This window comes from Pongo pygmaeus, chromosome 15 (genome assembly GCF_028885625.2).
Source record: "Pongo pygmaeus isolate AG05252 chromosome 15, NHGRI_mPonPyg2-v2.0_pri, whole genome shotgun sequence".
NCBI lineage: Eukaryota > Metazoa > Chordata > Mammalia > Primates > Hominidae > Pongo > Pongo pygmaeus.
Window position 1 is genome coordinate 45,504,654 of NC_072388.2, and position 19,684 is coordinate 45,524,337.

The window sequence follows — 19,684 nt, forward strand, 5'->3', positions numbered from 1 at the left end:
TCCCATGTTTTCCTCAGATCAAGTCAAGGGGCTGCTTGGGTGAAGAAAGTGTGAGCAGAACCACCATATGTCCCTTCCAAAAGGAGAAATTAAGGCCTGGTACCTGCATCAACATGCTCCCTCCAAAATACAGTTGACATTCCAAAGAAAATTTTGTATCAATACATAGAAGCACTTAACTGAGTTCACTATCATTAATGGGATACTAAGATACCTTCTAATATGAGGAAAGGATAATCTAAAAATTATAGAGGGATATTGTAAAGGAAAAAAATACATCCAAATTGAAACTATTTTTAAAAATTCTTCCTTTGTAAAAATTATGACCTATCATTGCAGTACCTTATATTATAGCATAAACACATATATCTTCAAAATCAGCTTATCTAAGCAGAGAAACTGCTTATTCAATATAAGAAAACTACCTATGAATTTTGTATTGTGTCATTTTGCTAAGATATGGAACTCTAAAGGAAACGTTTTAGCTTAAGATCTTTAGAACACAAAACAAAAGAACCTCATGGATATATTAGTACATTACAGATATTTTTATATTTTAACTTGAAGCTTTCCTGAGATTTTGTTTATAAATGTTATAATTTTACATTTCCTTGAAAATATTCCATTAAACCTGTGCCTAACATTCATCTCAATGACAGTTAATTTTCATTTTTAATATAAACAATCATGTTCAAGGATATGTTCTTAATATATAGAAATGAGACAAATATTTATATGAATTGACATAAGGTTATCTAAAGACAATAAGCATGTTAATAGTGAACATTGTTTTCATCCCTGCCTTTTTGCTCTCTCTCTTCCCCTAGCCTCCATTCAATCATCAAATACTCCAGATTTTGCCACATATTTTCTCTCAAATTTCCAATGCAGCATCAGATTCAGGTCATTGTATTTCATTTGAAAAAAAAAAGAACAGCTTTTACTTTGTGCTTGTCCCCTATTAATTTAGTACCACATTAATGACTATTTGATTCTTCTCTTTTGACTCTTTTAGTGTCTCCCCACTTTTCAAGGTAAAGTTTAACTTCTTTGGAACTGTTCCTATGGCCCTTCATGCCTCAAATTAATAAGAGTCATCTATGACAAAACCACAGCCAACATCATACTGAATGGACAAAAGCTGGATACATTCCCCTTGGAAACCAGCAAAGGCAAGGATGCCCTCTCTCACCACTCTTATTCAACACAACAATGGGAGTTCTGGCCAGAGCAATCAGGCAAGAAAAAGAAATAAAGGACATTCAAATAGGTAGGAAGGAAGTCAAACTATCAGACTTAATGACATGATCCTGTACCTAGTAAACCCATAGTCTCGGCCATCAGTGCTCATCAATGGTCGACTGGATGAACAAAACGTGGTACATATGCACCAAGGAATACTATGCAGCCATAAAAACTGATGCAGTTATATCCTTTGCGGGGACATGGATGGAGCTGGAGGCTATTGTCCTTAGCAAATAAATGCAGGAATAGAAAACCAAATACAGCATGTTCTAAGTTGTAAGTAGTAGCTAAATGATGTGAACACATGGACACATAGAGGGGAACAACACACACTGGGGCCTATTGAAGGGTGGAGGTTGGGCAGAGGAAAAGAATCAGGAACAATAACTAGTGGGTACTAGGATTAATACCTGGGTGATGAAATAATCTTCACAACAATCCCCCATGACACAAGTTTACCAATATAACCAACTTGTGCATGTACACCTAAACTTAAAATAAAAGTTAAATAAAAAAGATAAGTGATGCCTATGATATCTAAATTATCACCTTCAAAATTCTACTCAAATTATTGCTTCCATATTTTTACAAATGGTTTCCAAAACTTGAAGTCTGATAAAGCAACTTAAACACTCAATGATATTTTGCACTTCTTTCTTGAACATTTTAAAACAGAAAACGGAAGCTGGGCAAACACAGCAGTCCATTACTGAGTAGTTGTACAGCAGTAGTTATGTAGTTTTATTGACATCTGTCATGTCAAACATTTATTATTCAAAGAAATATTGTTTCAGCTATTTTAGTTAAATCTTTTAAATGTTGAAAAGCAGTCAGGTTTTTGGTAGAAAAGTCATGTAAAAATGTGGATGACTCCACACTTCAAGATAATTTAAGAAACTTGAACTACAACTGAAGATGATAAAGCTAAACTAATGGTCATTTATCATTAAAATTAAAAGGAGCAATTGAAAATGATGATTGATTCAAAATCAACTGCAAGTTTAAGTGAAATGACTTATAAGGAAAGCAATTTTACCTTAAGTTAATTGAGATCTAAACAAGAGTTAAGATCCCATGGCGTATTTCTGGTAATAAAAACATCACCAAACTTATAAATAAAGCCCCAAACGCTTCTAATATTAAATGTAAAATAAATATGAGCTATACATACATTTAAGAAATATTAATACAAACAAGGAAGATAATTATTACCCAATTACTCCAGTTGAGGGTCATGGGGTGGGGGCAGGGCTTATTCCAGCAGCCAGGGTGCAAGACAGGAACCAACACCGAACAGGGCTCCATCGCATTGCAGGGCACACTCAGACACACACCCACTCTCACTCAGACTGGGAGTGATTCATTTAGACATGCCAGTTCACCTCATGTGCACATCTTTGGGATGTGAAAGGAAACCAGAGAAATCCACAGACAAGGGAGAATATGCAATCTCCATACAGATAGTGGTCCCAGCCAGGAACTGAATTTTTTTCTCATCAGCATTATAACCATATGACCTTAAACAAATGACATTATTCAAGGACCTGCTGTACTTTGCTCATAAGCAAATTTGCATTTTCATATTTTAAAATTTTGTTTGTAAGTACAAACATACACACAAATGCGCATTCACACACTGTCTTCTTAGTTTCCATACAAATATAAGATTTTTCTACCTTTCAGTTCGTTTTTGCTGGAAATTTTACTACTGCTGTCTTCAGATGAAAAACTTATGCCTAAATTTTTACCACCTTCAATTTCATATCTAATGCTTCTGACTTGTACATTAACATATTGAAGAAAAAGTGTTCACCCAAATTCTAGTAGCATGTTTCTAATCTGGATAACGGTTTTATGCTCCCCTATCACTCCAACCTAACAAGTCCACATCTGAAAATATGGGAATACTTGTAAACATTGAATAAAAATCTTATTTATGTCAATAATTTAACCCTCTTTCACTCTTTTAAGTGTCTTTGAGGTTGCTTGTTTCCTCCACATTTCTAATTAATGTTCTCAAACCATATTTCTAAACAGAATTAAATCTATACAAAGGCAACAGACTCAGAGAAAATCCTCAAGAAGTATTTGGAGTTTTCCAAGACAAGGTACCCTTATTTTACAGAACCTTCTACATCAATCAAGGGTCCATCTCTCACCCAGGTCTCTCAAATTTACCATTTATATATCCCTCCTCATAAATACATTGTAAAATTAGTTTGTAGGAATGAAGCAGATATATGCAATGTCCTTCATTTGGAAGATGAAGATAAACTTCACTTTTTACAACTGACATATGGCTTATTTCTTTTCCACAGCCACAGAGACCATTTACAAAATGTTTTCTCTACATTTCTCTGAGTCCTTCATTCTCTCTCATCTCTATATGTTTAATGCTTTCCAGAGCATTCACTAAAGAAATTGAAGTGAATGACAGAGAAATAAGGTCACTATCTTTTTCAAAATTGTTCCCCAAAACAAAGTCAAAATTCAAGTTCTGCCTATTTTAACATTTTCTTAATTCCATTTTTCTTCTTCTCCCCTTTCACTATCCTAAGCTAAATCATCAGTACATGCCCCAAATATGTGCCTAACTGTTGTACCTGTCTCTATTGTAATAACATTCAGTATACTCAGTATGGTATTATAAGATTAATCTATGGAAGATGTCACTTTATTCATGATGTAAGATTACACGAAGAATCCAGATTATCAAATCTCCACAGATTTTCCTGGACAGGCATGAAATGGTTCCTCCAAACAGTTCTTGCAATAAAATCTATCTAAATGGGTTAAGTCAAGCACACAGGTTATCCCAATTTCATTTGTCTTATCCTACTGTTCTCTTTCAGCGTCTGTAGACTGTCCAACACCATTAAGCCTTTAACAAGCAACAATAAGCAAAAAATTATTCACTAAAATAACTTTTAAAAATGTTTTAACTGGAAGGAGAAATAAGCAATAGCTCAACCATTATAGTCACATCTACTGAAGACCAAAATTAAATTTGTAATAAAGTTATCCAACAATCAATTGTATCAAACATATCTTTTATGCTTATAACTTTTTATTAGTAATTAGTGATTACTAGTGGTCACCGTTTAAGAAGAAAGTTTAAGAATAAACCTATAAAACTAACAAACAAATGAAGTTTGCACCTCAGTGATCGTGTCTCTTGCCCCACTACCTGGCAGTACTAACTGCCCCCATCGATTTCTATGATACTCTTTGTTTATTTCTATTAAACCACTTACTTTTATAAGCCGTTGAGGACAATACTTCTTCGTTTTTAAATTCCTGGAAATTACCATATAACTAATTTAATCAAAATTTTATTGACTGAATGGGAGAGCAAATAAGTATGATAATTCTAAATATTTTAATACAACATGACTTGAGAAGACAGGAATTGGTCAATTAAGGATTTTTGAAAATAAAATATCCTGCTTTCCAAAGATACCGTCAAAAAGTCACATCATTGTGTATTTCTATGGCTGAATATAAAAAATGAAACTGTATAAAATTGTTTATTATTTAAAACTGTAATTGTGTACATTTCCAATGAAGTAAAATGATGTTTATGTTGCTTGGTATATTTAGATAACTTAGAAACATTTTTCTTGTTTTTTAATTCCTTAGATACCAAGGAAAGTAGACATTCAAATAATCTTTTTCTCTTTCCTGTTAAGCAACAAATGAAGCAAATAATTGGAGGTTAATAGCTGTCTAAGGAGATTAAACAATTGCTTAGCTGAGCCTAAAAAGTACAACTTTGTTAGGACATAAAGATTCTGAGAAAACTTTTTTCCACGAATTAATTTTTTAGCTTCTCATTATATATTAGTTCTCTTTTTAAGTTTCTTAAAGCAGTGATTCCAGAATTTCAGTGCTTTTTTTCTAGATATAATGCATTATTTTACAAGAAAATTGTGTAAGTCAATACTGAAATCTGAGACAATTTTCCAATCAAATATAAGTACAGACCATACAGTTTAACCAAAAGGGAATTCTGGGTTCAATTTATCAACCCCCTACATCTATGAGTTTAATAACACAGCAATGATTTTTACAGTCCTATTTAAGAATCACTAATAAGGTTTCTAAAGGTTTCTGGATTAAAAATAAGGTAAGGTCTTAGGAAGTGAACTTGCTATTAGTCTTAAAGAATCAAATTTGTTTTCAGACTTCATCTCATACACAAATGCATTATGTAATCAAGGCAATGTTTGATATTAAGAGGTGAGATATTTTATACTAGATAACCTAGGTATTTTATGGATAGAAGAAATCATTTACATGTGTAGCCTAAAAATAGAAATATTGCCTAAAATAATAAGACTTTAAAAATCACAAAATATGTAACATAAATTAATAATCCTTTGAATAAAATTTGGCCTTCTAGTAAAATACGTGAACCATAGTTATTAGGACAGAAATCCGTGTATTTAAAAATGTATACTGCTTAGGCCACATGCCTAACTCAGTGTATTTAAACCATCCAAGTTATGTTTACTATGTTCAAAAGCTCATTGATTTAGGATTCTGAAATAGTTTGGCAGATGAAAAAGGCTACATGCATGTAATATAAAATCTTCATTAAAATAATAAACAGTTCAGAATTCAAGAGTGATTTCTTTATCCAAAGGTGATTTTTAAAAGTTAGTATCTGATTGTGTCCTAAGATAGTATTGAAATTTAAATGTCAATGCCTGGTAAAGGAGAAATTTAAATTTTCTGAGATAATATAAAAATGCACCTATTTCCATTAATGCCTTTGTTTCCTGTTATTAAAAAGGAATTTTTAAAAAAAGAACTACATTGATTTTATTGTATCTAGAATACGTTTGCCCTATCATCCTAAACTTTTGTTTGTAAGTGAATCTTCAAAGGCAATGTTGCTTGCTGGGGCCATTTTGCATGTAGAGATGTTTTATGCAAGAGTTCAGTGCAGAGGTTATAGTTGTGAAAAAAAGAGGCATGTGTCTACTTGCTCCTTCTCTTTTTACACCCCATCTACAAACAGCACCATCTTATTCACATTGGCAGAATAGCACAAAGTCATTACTCTTTATTGAGACATCCCTGAAAGATACCTCAAAGTTTTCTCTCCCATGGAAACAGTAAAATTACCAATTAGAATACAGCATCATAAAAAGCACCCTGGAAAAAAACACTTATTTCTAAATATAAAAGAAAATCCTACGAACAAAGGAGTCCAGAAAAGAATGTATACAGTGGCAGGTAAAGAGTTAGCTTCAAAAATTGAGTAAGGGAAATATTTGTTTTCTGCACCATGGTTTATTACACTAGAAATATGTTTTTTTTCTCTAGCGAATAGCGTAAATCTTACAAAACCTGGAAAGAACAGTATTAGTATCAGACTTACTGATCCAATCAAGAAGGCTTGAAATGAAACTCGAAGTGGAAGAGAAAAATGTGAATCAATAACATAGATCTTACAGAAGACAATAGGTTTGAAATGAAAATGAGACATAATAAAAAAAGGTCTAGAAATTGTTTTGTGAAAACCATGACTTGAAATAACGCTTAGGCTTAGAATATAGAGTATACTAAACAAAACTCAAATAATAAAAATATTACACATGCTCAGCTCATGAAATGTACTCTTTTAAAAAATCTGTATACAACACTGACAGATGAGTATAAGAATTGCCGTAACTGTTTGTGCAAGGAGTGCCCTGCACAAGAGTACCTGGCCTGTGGAACAAGTGGGGGACATAATCCACTTCATACTCCAATTGCCTGACAGGTATAATCTTCAATTTATAGGATTAAAAACCCAGGCTTAGATATGCTCAGAAACAGGCTCAAGGTTATGTAGTTATAAAAATATGAGGCTGTATTGGCTAGAACTGGAAGCCAGGTGTGTCTGGAATTCATTAGTTTAAAAGAAAACATAGAAAAGGGAAATTTATACATACATATGGAATCATATATAATTTATTCTAAAGAAGAAGAGTAGGCGAAAATTCACTAATTTTTCAAAAGGAACAATACAATGACTGAGAAATGTGTGTCACTGCGTATCAGGGAGTTATACACCAGTTTTATGATAAAAAATATAAAAAATTGAATTTGGAGATGTTCATGTCAGGAAAGGAAAATAAAAGAAGACTTTGTCACTGGAAAATGGTGTAGCAATCCTAGCAAAAAATATTACAGAGGATAGTCTGCTAATGAGTACAAGATATGGATGAGAAAGAGAAAGCTTAAATAACGGGATCTCTCTTGGGAGGAATTCTAACTCACTAAAATTTCACTTATAGGTAAGGATTTTGATTTGCATCCACAACACAGATACTGAGTAGAAACAAAGTATTTGAGGTGCATAAGAGTAAAGAAAGAGGATGATGAGAAGGGTGGGTAAATTCTATGAACTTAAAACACACAGCTAGTAATGGGAAGCTAGTAATGGGAAGTTACCCAGAGACTCCAAGAAAACATAACTGAGGAAGAAAGTAAGAAACTAAAGATACAATTATGACTCTATCTTTGCAAATAAACCTATAACCAGAAAATAGCACGATAATTACCTAAAGAAAACAATTAATTTTACAAATGAAAATTTAGTCATAGAGTCTTATATTTTTACAAAGTATGTATGACAAAAAAATGAATGTGAATGATTAAACATTGTAGTAAGGAGTTTTAAAAAGAGTATGAGGTGTGTATAGTCAAGAATCCTTATAGATATTCCAAATATGAAAGGTTATAAAATACTAGCTGTGTTAAGAAAAAAAGAAATAAGCCCAAAAGCTGAGGGAGAAAGAACTGCTAATTCGTTTTGTTGCTGCTATTGTTTTTATCTTCTCTGTTTAAGAAAATTAGCAAATTAGAATGAGTAGAACAATGTTAATATAGATTTCGGTTTTGCTCGGATTTACCTACAGACCTTTTTCAGTGAGGGATAACCAGAGAAACACTGTGAATGATCCACTATGGTTTGCTGTATCGGCAGCCTGTGAGCACTTAGAGAAGAATCCAGTAATTATCAAAGGCCAGGATGTTTTCACTAAGAAAAGCCCTTTCACTTTTTTGAGAATCTTAAACAGGCTGAATAAGAATATGCTACTTACAGTGTATCTTTTTTTTTTTTTTTTTTGAGACGGAGTCTTGCTCTGTTGCCCAGAGCTGGAGTGCAGTGGCGCGATCTCGGCTCACTGCAAGTTCCGCCTCACAGGTTCACACCATTCTCCTGCCTCAGCCTCCCTAGTAGCTGGGCCTACAGGTGCCAGCCACCATGCCTCGCTAATTTTTTTGTATTTTTAGTAGAGACGGGGTTTCACCGTGTTAGCCAGGATGGTCTCGATCTCCTGACCTCGTGATTTGCCCGCCTCGGCCCCCCAAAGTGCTGGGATTACAGGCTTAAGCCACCGCGCCCAGCCACAGTGTATCTTAATGTGAGTAATGCGTCATACAAGTATTTTATTGTGACCTTGTGAGCAAGATAAAAACAATGGTTTTATGATAGAATAGCTGAATGAATCGTTGGAGGTTGATCAATCTTACTCGATGAAAATTTTATCCTTTCTACCATCCCAATTCAAAAGATTTTTCTGTGATTTAGTTAAGGAAGTGGAACACACACTTTGCCAATCTAGGGATAATACAAGGTTTTGGGAGAGAGCTAATAGATTATGTGGTGATCAAATAAATCTTCAAAAATGTTTTGTTATGCTGAAATTCATCCAGATAATATGCTAACAAGAAACAATGTAAAGACCTACACTTAAATTTCAAAAATAACATTTATACAAAGGATACGTGAATTTAACATTTTAACCCTTTGAAAAAGATACAGTTTTTTCCACATAATCCTTGATCTTCAGCTCCCTTAAGAAACTATCATACTTCAATTTGTTTTCATTTTACAAAAATATTTCTATTTCTCAGACATATTAAATTAGCTTATGCAACATTCTGTATATGTCTTGAACTCCTAAAGCAAAAATATGTACAACTTCTGGCTTCTTAGGAAACAAGACAAATGGTTATGCAGTATAGGTGAGTGTGAGCACATCTGAAATAAGTTCCTTTTATGAAGTAATACCATGTAATTTATCTCGCATATCTAGTGATGAAGGATTTTAGAAGGCTCAAAGGCTGTCACTTTAGTATGTCTGCTGTCATAGTGAAAAATGTGTAATTTCAAAGATTTTTAAGTAATTCGGAACAGTTTGTGTGGAGTAATATACATATGGTGAAAACATATCTATCTATCTGTCTATCTATATACAGAAACACATATACATAAAATATATTTTGGAATTCATGCAAAACTATTAGAAAAATGATAACAAGGTCTTCACAGAGGACCACAAAGAAAAAACGACATTGATTAGATTCCTCACCTGCCTGATACCCAACCGGTATGCAACAATCCGATCCACTGCATCAGGATTCATCTGTGTCCACTGCAGACTGTAAGAATAAACACGGTGTCTGTTCTGCCATACTGGATTGTAGGTATCATAATAGAATTCTGGAGCATAGGCCTTTCCTGAAAACAGAAAGTGTGCTTAAATTTGAATGAAGACATATTGTAGTGTAAGCATACTTATTCCCTTTGGCCCTTTTACCATTTCTACTCTATCTTTCATTAGTAATTATAAAATCCAATCAATTTTCTGGATATGTTTTGAGAACAGATGTGAGATTTCCTGGTTGATTGGATGAGCAGTGTGAGAAGAGAAGGAAGAACACAAAGCATTTGGACTAAGTGATTGGAGGAATGGGATTTTCATCAACCAAAATGGAAATCCATGGGAGGATGAAATCTGGAGAAAGAAGATCAAAGTCATTTTTAAATAATTTGAGTGATCTAAATGGATACATCAAGTATGCAGTAGGATATAACTAGTCTGGAATACAAGAGAGATCAGGACTGGAGATATAATCTGGCTAACCGTAGGCATGCAGATAGAATTTAAATTTAAAGCCATGAGACAGATGATATCACCAAGGGAGTGTGAGTAGATAGAGAAGGTGAAAGTCTGACACTGGGGCAATCCAAGGTTAAGAGTTATGGGAGGAGGTAACAACCACACAGAAGCCTGAGAGGGAACAACCATAACTTTGGGGAAAACTAAAAATGTGGTGTCCTAGAGGTCAAAAGAGGTATTTGGGGAAGTGAGTGATCCACTGTGTAGAAAACAATTAGTGGAAATGGAAATTTGTGTTTGTATTACCTGCAGCTTTCATCAATAAAGTGAACTTAATAAAACTTAAAACAATTAATTAATAAAAGATCTGGTCAATATTTAGCTTATATTTAGATTTTTAAAGAAATGTGAATTACATGTAGTGTATATAGCACATACAAACCATCTCAGTTTTTCTGAATTGCCAAAATGAAAAGTTTACACACCATTTGGAATTACAGATCCAACTTCCCAATATTCTGAAGTATAATTTTTTCTATTACACATAACATATTTATTTAATAATACAACAATATTTAATGAGAACCCATTCAATGCAAAATATTGTCCTAGGTATTAAGAACACAATGAATGAGGAGGTATGGCCTCCTCATTCACGGAAATTAATTACATTTTTTTCCAGACTTTTCATGTAGCTTCGCAATTCTTAATAAGTTGAAAAGCTGTATTTTTATCATCACTCATTTAACATCTTTTCTTTTTTTCTTTCTTTTAATTAGATTAGGCCAGCTGTAGGGCTCGTGCCTGTAATCCCAACACTTTGAGCAGCAGAGGTGCTCAGATCTCTTGAACCTAGTTGTTAAAGACCTACCAAACTGAGCAACATAGCAAAATAATGTCTCTACCAGAAAAAAAAAAAAAAGAGCCGGGTGTGGTGGAGTGTACCTATGGTCTCAGCTACTCAGGAAGACCTACTTGCTGTGGTGGGAGGATCACCTGAGCCTAGGGAGGCAGAGGTTGCGGTGAGCCAAGATTGTGCCATTGCACTCCAGCCTGGGGGACAGGGCCAGGCCCCATAAAAAAAAAAAAAGAAAAAAGAAAAAAAAGCAAAGTCTCAAATGAGAGGAAAACAACATACTGAGTGAAGGAATCAACAAGCAAAGCATTCTTGATAATTTGTATTTGAGACAAAATTTTTCAAAATGAAATAAAGAAGGTGAATTTAGTAGTAGCTGAGTTAGACAGCTAGAGGTTTTAATTAAAAATACACATCCAATACCTACAAATTTACTAAATAAGTAATGAGCTGCTTAGACGAGTAACATAAACCTAGAGTGTTTTCATTACAGAGTAGTATCTAGATTGAATTGAGGAGGTAAAAGTCTAGTGTTCCTTTTCTATGAGGACTGAGGGGTTGCTTCTGTTATTTAATCAAGGAAGAAACCTAAGGGTGATTGATTCAGTTCTAAGTAGCCCATTCTTAATAAAATAAACAATTCATTCAAAGAGAATCAAGAAAAGAATACAGGCACAACTAGGGGTTTTGTTAGCATGGATAAAAAGGTGGAGGGGCAAACAGTTTTTAGGAGTTGAAATAGATCACAGAAAAAATCAGAATAAATGTTAACAGATATATGAAATTAGATGAATACCAGTGATTTCCTAGTAAAGTGGTAAATATTTTGACTTAGAAATGTTCTACCGATGACCTTTGAATATGGAATGGCCTACCTCAGTAGACTATAAATTTCCCTTTACTCGAGGTATTTAGTCAACACTTAAACAGCCATTTAGCAGGGCTGAGATGGGTAGCTGCCCACAAGATGGTCATTTAAAATAACTTTCAGTCCTGAAACTGAACCGTGTAGGCTGCTATAAAACATTTGCCTGTCAAACTGGATTTGATATGTTAATTAATTTTAGATTAAATATGGTTTAAATACGGAGGAACTGGCACTTCAAAATTATCTCATAACATTAAAAAAATTCCTCTTGAAAGGCCATATTTATTAAATGGAATAAGGTCTTTCCAAATATAGTATTCATAAGGATGAATTCATCTCTAAGGTGGTGACCAGGAATCCAGACATTCTCAAATACCCTAGGTTATTCTGATGCAAGGAAACACAAACCTTACAATTTGGAATGCTTTAAAGAGGCTGAAATTTCTCTCTGAAATTACCTCCAAGTCTATATAACAAAAGATGTAAAAACTTATCCTAAAGTCATAAGAAACATCTCTTTGGTCTTCTTCCTCCTCTGAGACTGGCAGCGGCATGCCTGATCCAACAGCCAGGATCTCTCTGGGGCAAGACTGAGAGACATCAGATAATGGGGACGGAGCGAAGTAAGATAGAATAATAACAGGAAATATTTGAAGCATTTCAGGAAGTAGCTATCTTATTATAGTTGACTTTTGTTGACTACCACGAGGATAACTGGCTGCATGCCATGAATACAAATTGTCATTATTCTAGGAACATTATTTATCTAAATGAACTGAAATTTAGATTTCAGTTACCTCAGTTAGAAATTGAGGTTACTGAAATACTTTCACCCTGAAGTTAAAAAACAGATCCTCATGATCTTGTGAGTCATATGAATTTGTTTACCAAGATCCATTTTCGAGGTAGTAAAAAAATTAAGCTCCAATCTAACCCACTAAAATATTACAAATAGATCAAATTTCACTATAAAGTGTTATCTTTATATTTAATTGCAGGCTATCACAAAGACTTTCCAATGTATTTTTTTAAATGCTTTATCTGCATTGGGTAAATCACAGGTAATATTTTTTCATGGAGAATTAGATTAGAAAATACTTTAGAGATTATTTCAATATCTCATATTATAGATAAATTAAGGTGCAGAATGGAGATGGGGATAACATATGAAAGATTATACAAATAAATAATCAAATACAATAAGATCCGTTACATTTTTTTACTTAGAATCATGAGATTAGAAAATAAAGTTTTTTTTAGTTGAATAATCATATTATTTGGAATTAAAGGTAAAAAATATTTTTAGATGGTGCATAAATAGTAATGATTAGTAATAAGTAATTGCTAATCAAATAATTTTCAATTGTTACGATTAAATATAGGCATGCTTACTTACGCCTCACAGCATACTTTCTACTGAACCTACTGTAGAAAAGCTTTAAAAAGGAAAAATGCTTCCTGATTTTATTGGAAAAGGGCATCTTAAATTTTTTGAAACGGGACACACTTAATTTTCTCCTCTAATTTCAGATCCAATTGTACTTTATGCTTATATACTCATTTGTAAGAAAGACACAGTAAAACCAAAGAAATATCCTTATAATAATCTTGGGTTTTGACATCCAAACATGACATCTACTGGTTGAACAGGGAAAGAATTCATAAATATATATATTTTTATGGCTCAGGCATTTTAATTTTTCCAATAAGCATACAAAGAAAATTTTCTTACTCTGTCACATTCTAGTTTTATTCTTATACAATGTTGTTCCAATCTAACTTTTCACATTCTAGTTTTATCCTTATACAATGTTGTTCCGATCTAAATATTTTCAGATTAACTGATCTAGAACTATATTCATTAACTGAACTGGGAGGTAAACTTTGGAATCATCACGTATCATTATATATAAATCCTGGATTTAAAAAATATCCCTAAAATATCTATATAGAAAAAATTTGTTTTTGAAAATATTTTATAGAGTTATATAGAAATACTGGTATTTCATTTTGCAAAATGGTTTTGAAAAATGATTACATTGAGATTGCAAAATATAATTTTATGCATAAAGTTCAAACATAAATTAAAAACAATTATTATTCCCACTATGAACACTTAAAATGTGCTTGGATAAAGGAACTGATTTTAGTAAAGTCAATACAGATTTTGAAATAAAAACAAAAGACGGTATATAATAGTGATCAAGACCATACATATCTCGCTTTTGAAAATAATTCCCATTTTGGAAAATAGACTGTATGAATATAAACTTAAAAGAACTACACAGGTTTATAGGACATGTTTGCAAATTTAGGGGTATCTATTAATTTTTCACTTTGTAAAAGAGACAATATGTAGCTAATACATGTTGCTTTCCTACGAGGTGCTGAGAAAATCTAGATAAATAAAATGAGCCCATTTTATTCTCAGATTGCACAATCTCAGAAAAAAAACTCATACAGACAACAAATTCTGATACAGTTGGTGGTGTAATTGACTCAAAACAAGAACAAATTTTTATCTTTCATCTAGAAATGCTAGATGAAATTATGCCAAACCTCTTTTTAGATGTATGTTTGCAAGCAAGAAAAAGAAGTCTCTAGGGATCAAAAAACACTGCTGAAAACAAGACATTTAATAAGAGTTTGGGGAGAAAAATAGAGTGCTGTTGGTCTTTTTTAGCATTGGGAGATGGATTTTCAGGCCCATGGGAGATAAGGTTAATAGACTACTGCAAGAAGAGAAGTTGGTAATGAAGCCACCACCTATGACTAAAATCTAGAAAAGTTATAGTTTCAGACATAGGATATACCAAAAAACATTTGACTCTCACCAGTATAGGAAGATGATAAAAATATTTATGTTACCATAAAATTTTTTTGACTTTTGATACTGCTGGAGTGCTTGAAAAGAGCCAATGCCAAATTGATCTTGAAAGACATGCTGGGAACTTGAAGTGCAGAGAATTCCTCTAAATCCCAATGATTATAAATTCACAAACATTTTGAATACACAAATACACAAGAAAACATTCCACTGTGAGAGACTAACAAGGTAAATAAATAGTAAGATTAGACTTCAGATAATAGAAAAATAAAATAGAATTTAGGCTGGGCACACTGGCTCACGCCTGTAATCCCAGCACTTTGGGAAGTCAAGGTGGGAGGATCACTTGAGGTCAGGAGTTCAAGACCAGCCTGGCAAACATGCTGAAACCCCATCTCTACTAAAAATGCAAAAATCAACTGGGAGTGGTGGCAGGCACCAGTAATCCCGGCTACTCGGGAGGCTGAGGCAGGGGAATCGCTTGAATACGGGAGGCAGAGGTTGCAGTGAGCTGAGATTGCCCAACTACACTCCAGCCTGGAAGACAAAGCAAGACTCTATCTCAAAAAAAAAAAAAAAAAAAAGAGAAAAGAAAAGAAAAGAAAAGGAAATAGAATTTATAAGTATACTTAATAAGACCGAAGTCATACAATAGAAAAATATAAACGAACACCATGGAACATTCTACGAAAGAATAGTTGATACTGTCTACTGGAACCAAAGAAAGCGTTCACAAGAGAAATGTCAGGCATTTTAACTGATCTTAAAGAAGAAAAAATCAAATCTCTCAGCCAGAAAAGGTTGGTTCATGAAGGGATAAAAAAAGAGAAGAAATAAAGCATGTCCTTAGGTGGAGAAAAATGAACATGTTATAGATACTTTAGAAACTACTATAGGATATGGTACTGTTATAACATTCAGTACCCACCCTTCCTGCCAAACTGTGCAATTCTCAAGAACAGGGATGATATCAGCTCTCACCACAATGGCTGACATAATCCATGTGCTTGCAGAATACAGGAAAAATATGTCAGTGCTAACTTGTGAAGCATCTTAGTGCTATAAGATGTTGAATATTTACTCTAAAGTCCAGTTATTCTGAAATGATTTTAACCAGTCCTCATGTAAATGGGAGAAAAGATTTTACAGTGAAGCCACTGATTTTCACTTTTTTAGTGTGAAAAGAACTCAGTGATGGCAAATAATTGGATAGGAACCAAATAATTTAAATGGTGGTAAGGAAAGAATTTCACAAAAGACACACTTGCAAAGCATAAAAAATAATAAAACCTAATTTAAAACTTCTCAAATGTATACTGAAATCCAAGGTGAACCTAAACGCCGATGATACACTGATTTGAAAAAAAAAAAAAAAAAAGAAAAAAAGCCTTCTAAAAATCAGAAATCAGAGCTCTAGAAGCTAATCAATATAGCCAAACGATTTGAGAATCAAAGTCATATAGTGTTCACATACATAGACTGGCTAAGGCGGTGGGTTATTGTTAAAATGTTAGGTAAAATATACAATAAAAATATATGCAGCTCTCTGTCATTCCTCCATAGGGCAAAACACAGAACATGCAATTATTGGAACCAAAATTACATTCTCTTCAAATTAATGAATCTTGAGTAATATTAATTAGAAAAGAAGAGAGAAAAACATGTTGCTACAGAAACAGGCATTTTTCTAAATGTTTAATCAGGGAAATGATATAAATTTATTTTATGTTTTACAACAATAACTGCTGGGAAAGAAGCTAATGGATTGAATGAGTGAGAAACTTAGGCAGGAAACTAGTAAAAAAAAATACTGCCTATATAAAAAAAAGATATGTGATTTGAGAAAAGAAGAAAAGCTGATGAATTCAAAAGTGATTGCGCATACTGCTGATCAACATGTGTCTTCTGACCGGATCCTGAGCGTAGACTCCTAAATTTTCAGTCTTGAGAGAGGAATGGTCACTAGCGTCTCTAACTGAGAGAGAAAATGACTGTGAGTATCTCATCCTGGAAAAGGAGTGAAAAATTTCGTTACCTCTTGAGATTCTGTCCTTCCGAAGGCTTATTGTTTTAGATTCAAAGCCATATAAAAGTATGTGTCATGAAATTGGGAGCATAAAGAATACTTTGAGGAAAATAAGATTTAATTCTGTCAAGTCAAAAGAAAATTTTAAAAAATAGCAATATACTCATCGCTGTTATCTATATTTGGCATTTATTTGTAGGGTATTTAATATTAGGTCTTATATTAAAAGTAAGTAGTGCAGGAATTATTACCAATTTGATGGGTTCTACCTATTTCATTGGCTTGAAAGATACTAAATTAATATGAAGAGGGAATTTAAAAATGTTAAACATGCAAGCAGTACTTAACAAATTAAACAATTGTATTTGATTTTAAAACAATATCTTGGAATTAAGATGAATGTCATAGCAGCAATAAAACTCAATGTCATTAATAGCTTGTTCAACAGTGATAACTTGTCAATATGTATGCAGGAAATAAAAACATAACAACTAATTTATACAACAGTGAAGTCAATGACAACATCTCTCAGTTAAAGATTCATTTTTAAAATGAAGGCAAGATGTGTGTAACAATTTATAATCCAACTAAATCATTTAGGTCAAGTGCCTTTGTACTTGAGACAGAGAAGTGTTTATCAAAACTGTGTCTTCCAATTTAGTAACAGCGAATATATTTTTCAATGACCAGTCATTATCACGACATTATTTTTAAATAGCAGTATAGCTGGTGTATTCATCCCTTACTTGAATTCATTTTCTTCTGCTCGAGGCAGAGCTGTACACATCACATTAAGGCAGACTACCCTGCGACCACACTTCAGCACTCAAGAGCTTCCGAAGAATTTATAGCCCTGGAAAGCAGGTTTACTGATTAGTTAAATAATAAAACTATTGATTATATTGTCAGTCTTTACAAATCACTGGGATCTTTATAGAAAGCCTTTAAATCTGCTCAGGCATAAGGTACAATTGCTTTGGTTACAATATTATGATTTCTCTTGTAGGTTATGCCTCTTCAAAATAAAACTGCTGAAAAAATAAATGTCTCATTTCCCAGAAATGATTTTATTTAAAACATTCTGTATCAAGTTAGTATTCCTATTATTAATCTGGAAAACTTGTTTACGAAAATCAATTTTAGCATTATTTAAAAAAAATTCAGTCACAAAAACAATAAGTTCAGCCAATAGATGAATTTATGAACTGATAAATTCATAATAATATATCTAAAGCATTTTTATGATGAACATATACCAAGAGAAACTGGGAAAAAGCTTTATGGAATTTATGGCTAAATTCACTTATAAAAGGAAGTCTTGCCCACTCATCTTTTTCTGATTCCTCTCTTGCATTTACAGATTCATCTTTTAGATTGCCTCTTCTTTGTAACTATTAGAGTTTATTCTAATAACATTGAATCTCACTCTTACCACTTCACACCAACAAAAGCTTTGTAACTCAGTATTTATTGAATAAATCAATCAATGAACTTTCCACATGATTTCACTTCTCCTATTCACTTTCTAGTGACTCAGCATGCCAATAACTGAATGTTTCTAAAGCCCCAGTTTCATCTTCACACACCTTGATCCCATAAACTAAAATACTTTCCTCCTGCAGTTCCTCTCTGCTTTTCAATTGTTATCTATCTTTTAATACCAAAATCACGACTATCCTTCCTTCCTTCAGTAACTCTCTGTTCTATGGTAATTATTTACATCACAGTACTTAGCATTTAATTACGAAAACGTATCATAATTTTATCCCAATACATAAGAATTCCTGAAAATGTTTTCTATAAAATCATTTTTATTTCTTGTTGAGGCCCTTTCCCAGATTTAGACATAATATAGTTGAGGCCAGTAGAGGGTACTGAACAATACAAAGCAACCACACCATTTAAAATGTAAAAATCATTCTTAGCTCATGGGCCATATACACACAGTTGGCCAGCTGAATTTGGCTCTGGGGTCACATGATTGCTAAACTCTGTTCTAAATTATTTCAGGATGTTACAGTTTGCAATGTATTGTTACTAGGTTCTTATCTGAGAGTTCAGAATATGCTAAGTTTACATCTAAAAAGTGTCTTTCTTAGGCTTGACCTGTCTGATGAATTGTTATTTTAAACAAATATGCTATTTATGTATGTATGAACCATAGCTTTGGTGAAGAGTGAAAGTTAACCACATAGAATCTCTAACTAGCAAAGTATAAAACTTGAAAGACTCCAAGCCTAGATTCCCTGTGCTAATTTGAATGATGTATATTTAACATTTATGTTACATCAAACCCCTAAAAAGGGAAAATGAATATTAGGAAGTTACATCTGACAGATTTGGTACCTCCTAAATATGAATACCGGGTCTATGGTATTACTTGCTTGGAAACTTTGCTAATTATTCCTCAAGGTGAAGGTTATGAAAGACCTATGATTTATGTGATCCAGTTTTGACAATAGAGTTTATTTGGTAGGGCAAATGTGTATATATCAAGTATATATACATATATATGTGTGTGTGTGTATGCGTGTATGTGTGTGTGTATATATATATAGAGAGAGAGAGAGAGATTTTTTTTTTTTTTTGAGATGGACTCTCACTCTGTCTCCCAGGCCGGAGTGCAATGGTGCAATCTTGGCTCACTGCAACATCCACCTTCCAGATTCAAGTGATTCTCCTACTTTAGCCTCCGCAGTAGCTGGGATTACACATCCATCTAATTTTTGTATTTTTAGTAGAGAGGTTTTTGCCATGTTGGCCTGGCTGGTCTCGAACTCCTGGCCTCAGGTGATCCACCCTCCTCAGCCTCCCAAAGTGTTGGGATTACAAGCAGGAGCCACTGCGCCCAGCCCATGATTATGTAATTTGAGAGGGTGACAAATGCAAAATTCACCTAATCATGCAATGAGTTGACAGGTTATTTGTGCTCCTATTTTTATTATTTTCAGAATTGACC

The 19,684-nt window shown here is 33.3% G+C and overlaps 1 protein-coding gene across 1 annotated transcript in view; it reads right to left on the reverse strand.

Annotated features, from left to right (window-relative positions):
* The window catches only part of MDGA2 (MAM domain containing glycosylphosphatidylinositol anchor 2), an 831,762-nt gene that overhangs the window by 65,537 nt on the left and 746,541 nt on the right, over positions 1 to 19,684 (reverse strand). The window contains exon 10 of the mRNA XM_054449174.2: positions 9,618 to 9,766. Coding sequence (XP_054305149.2) covers positions 9,618 to 9,766 — 149 coding nt within the window. The remainder of the gene's footprint in view (positions 1 to 9,617; positions 9,767 to 19,684) is intronic.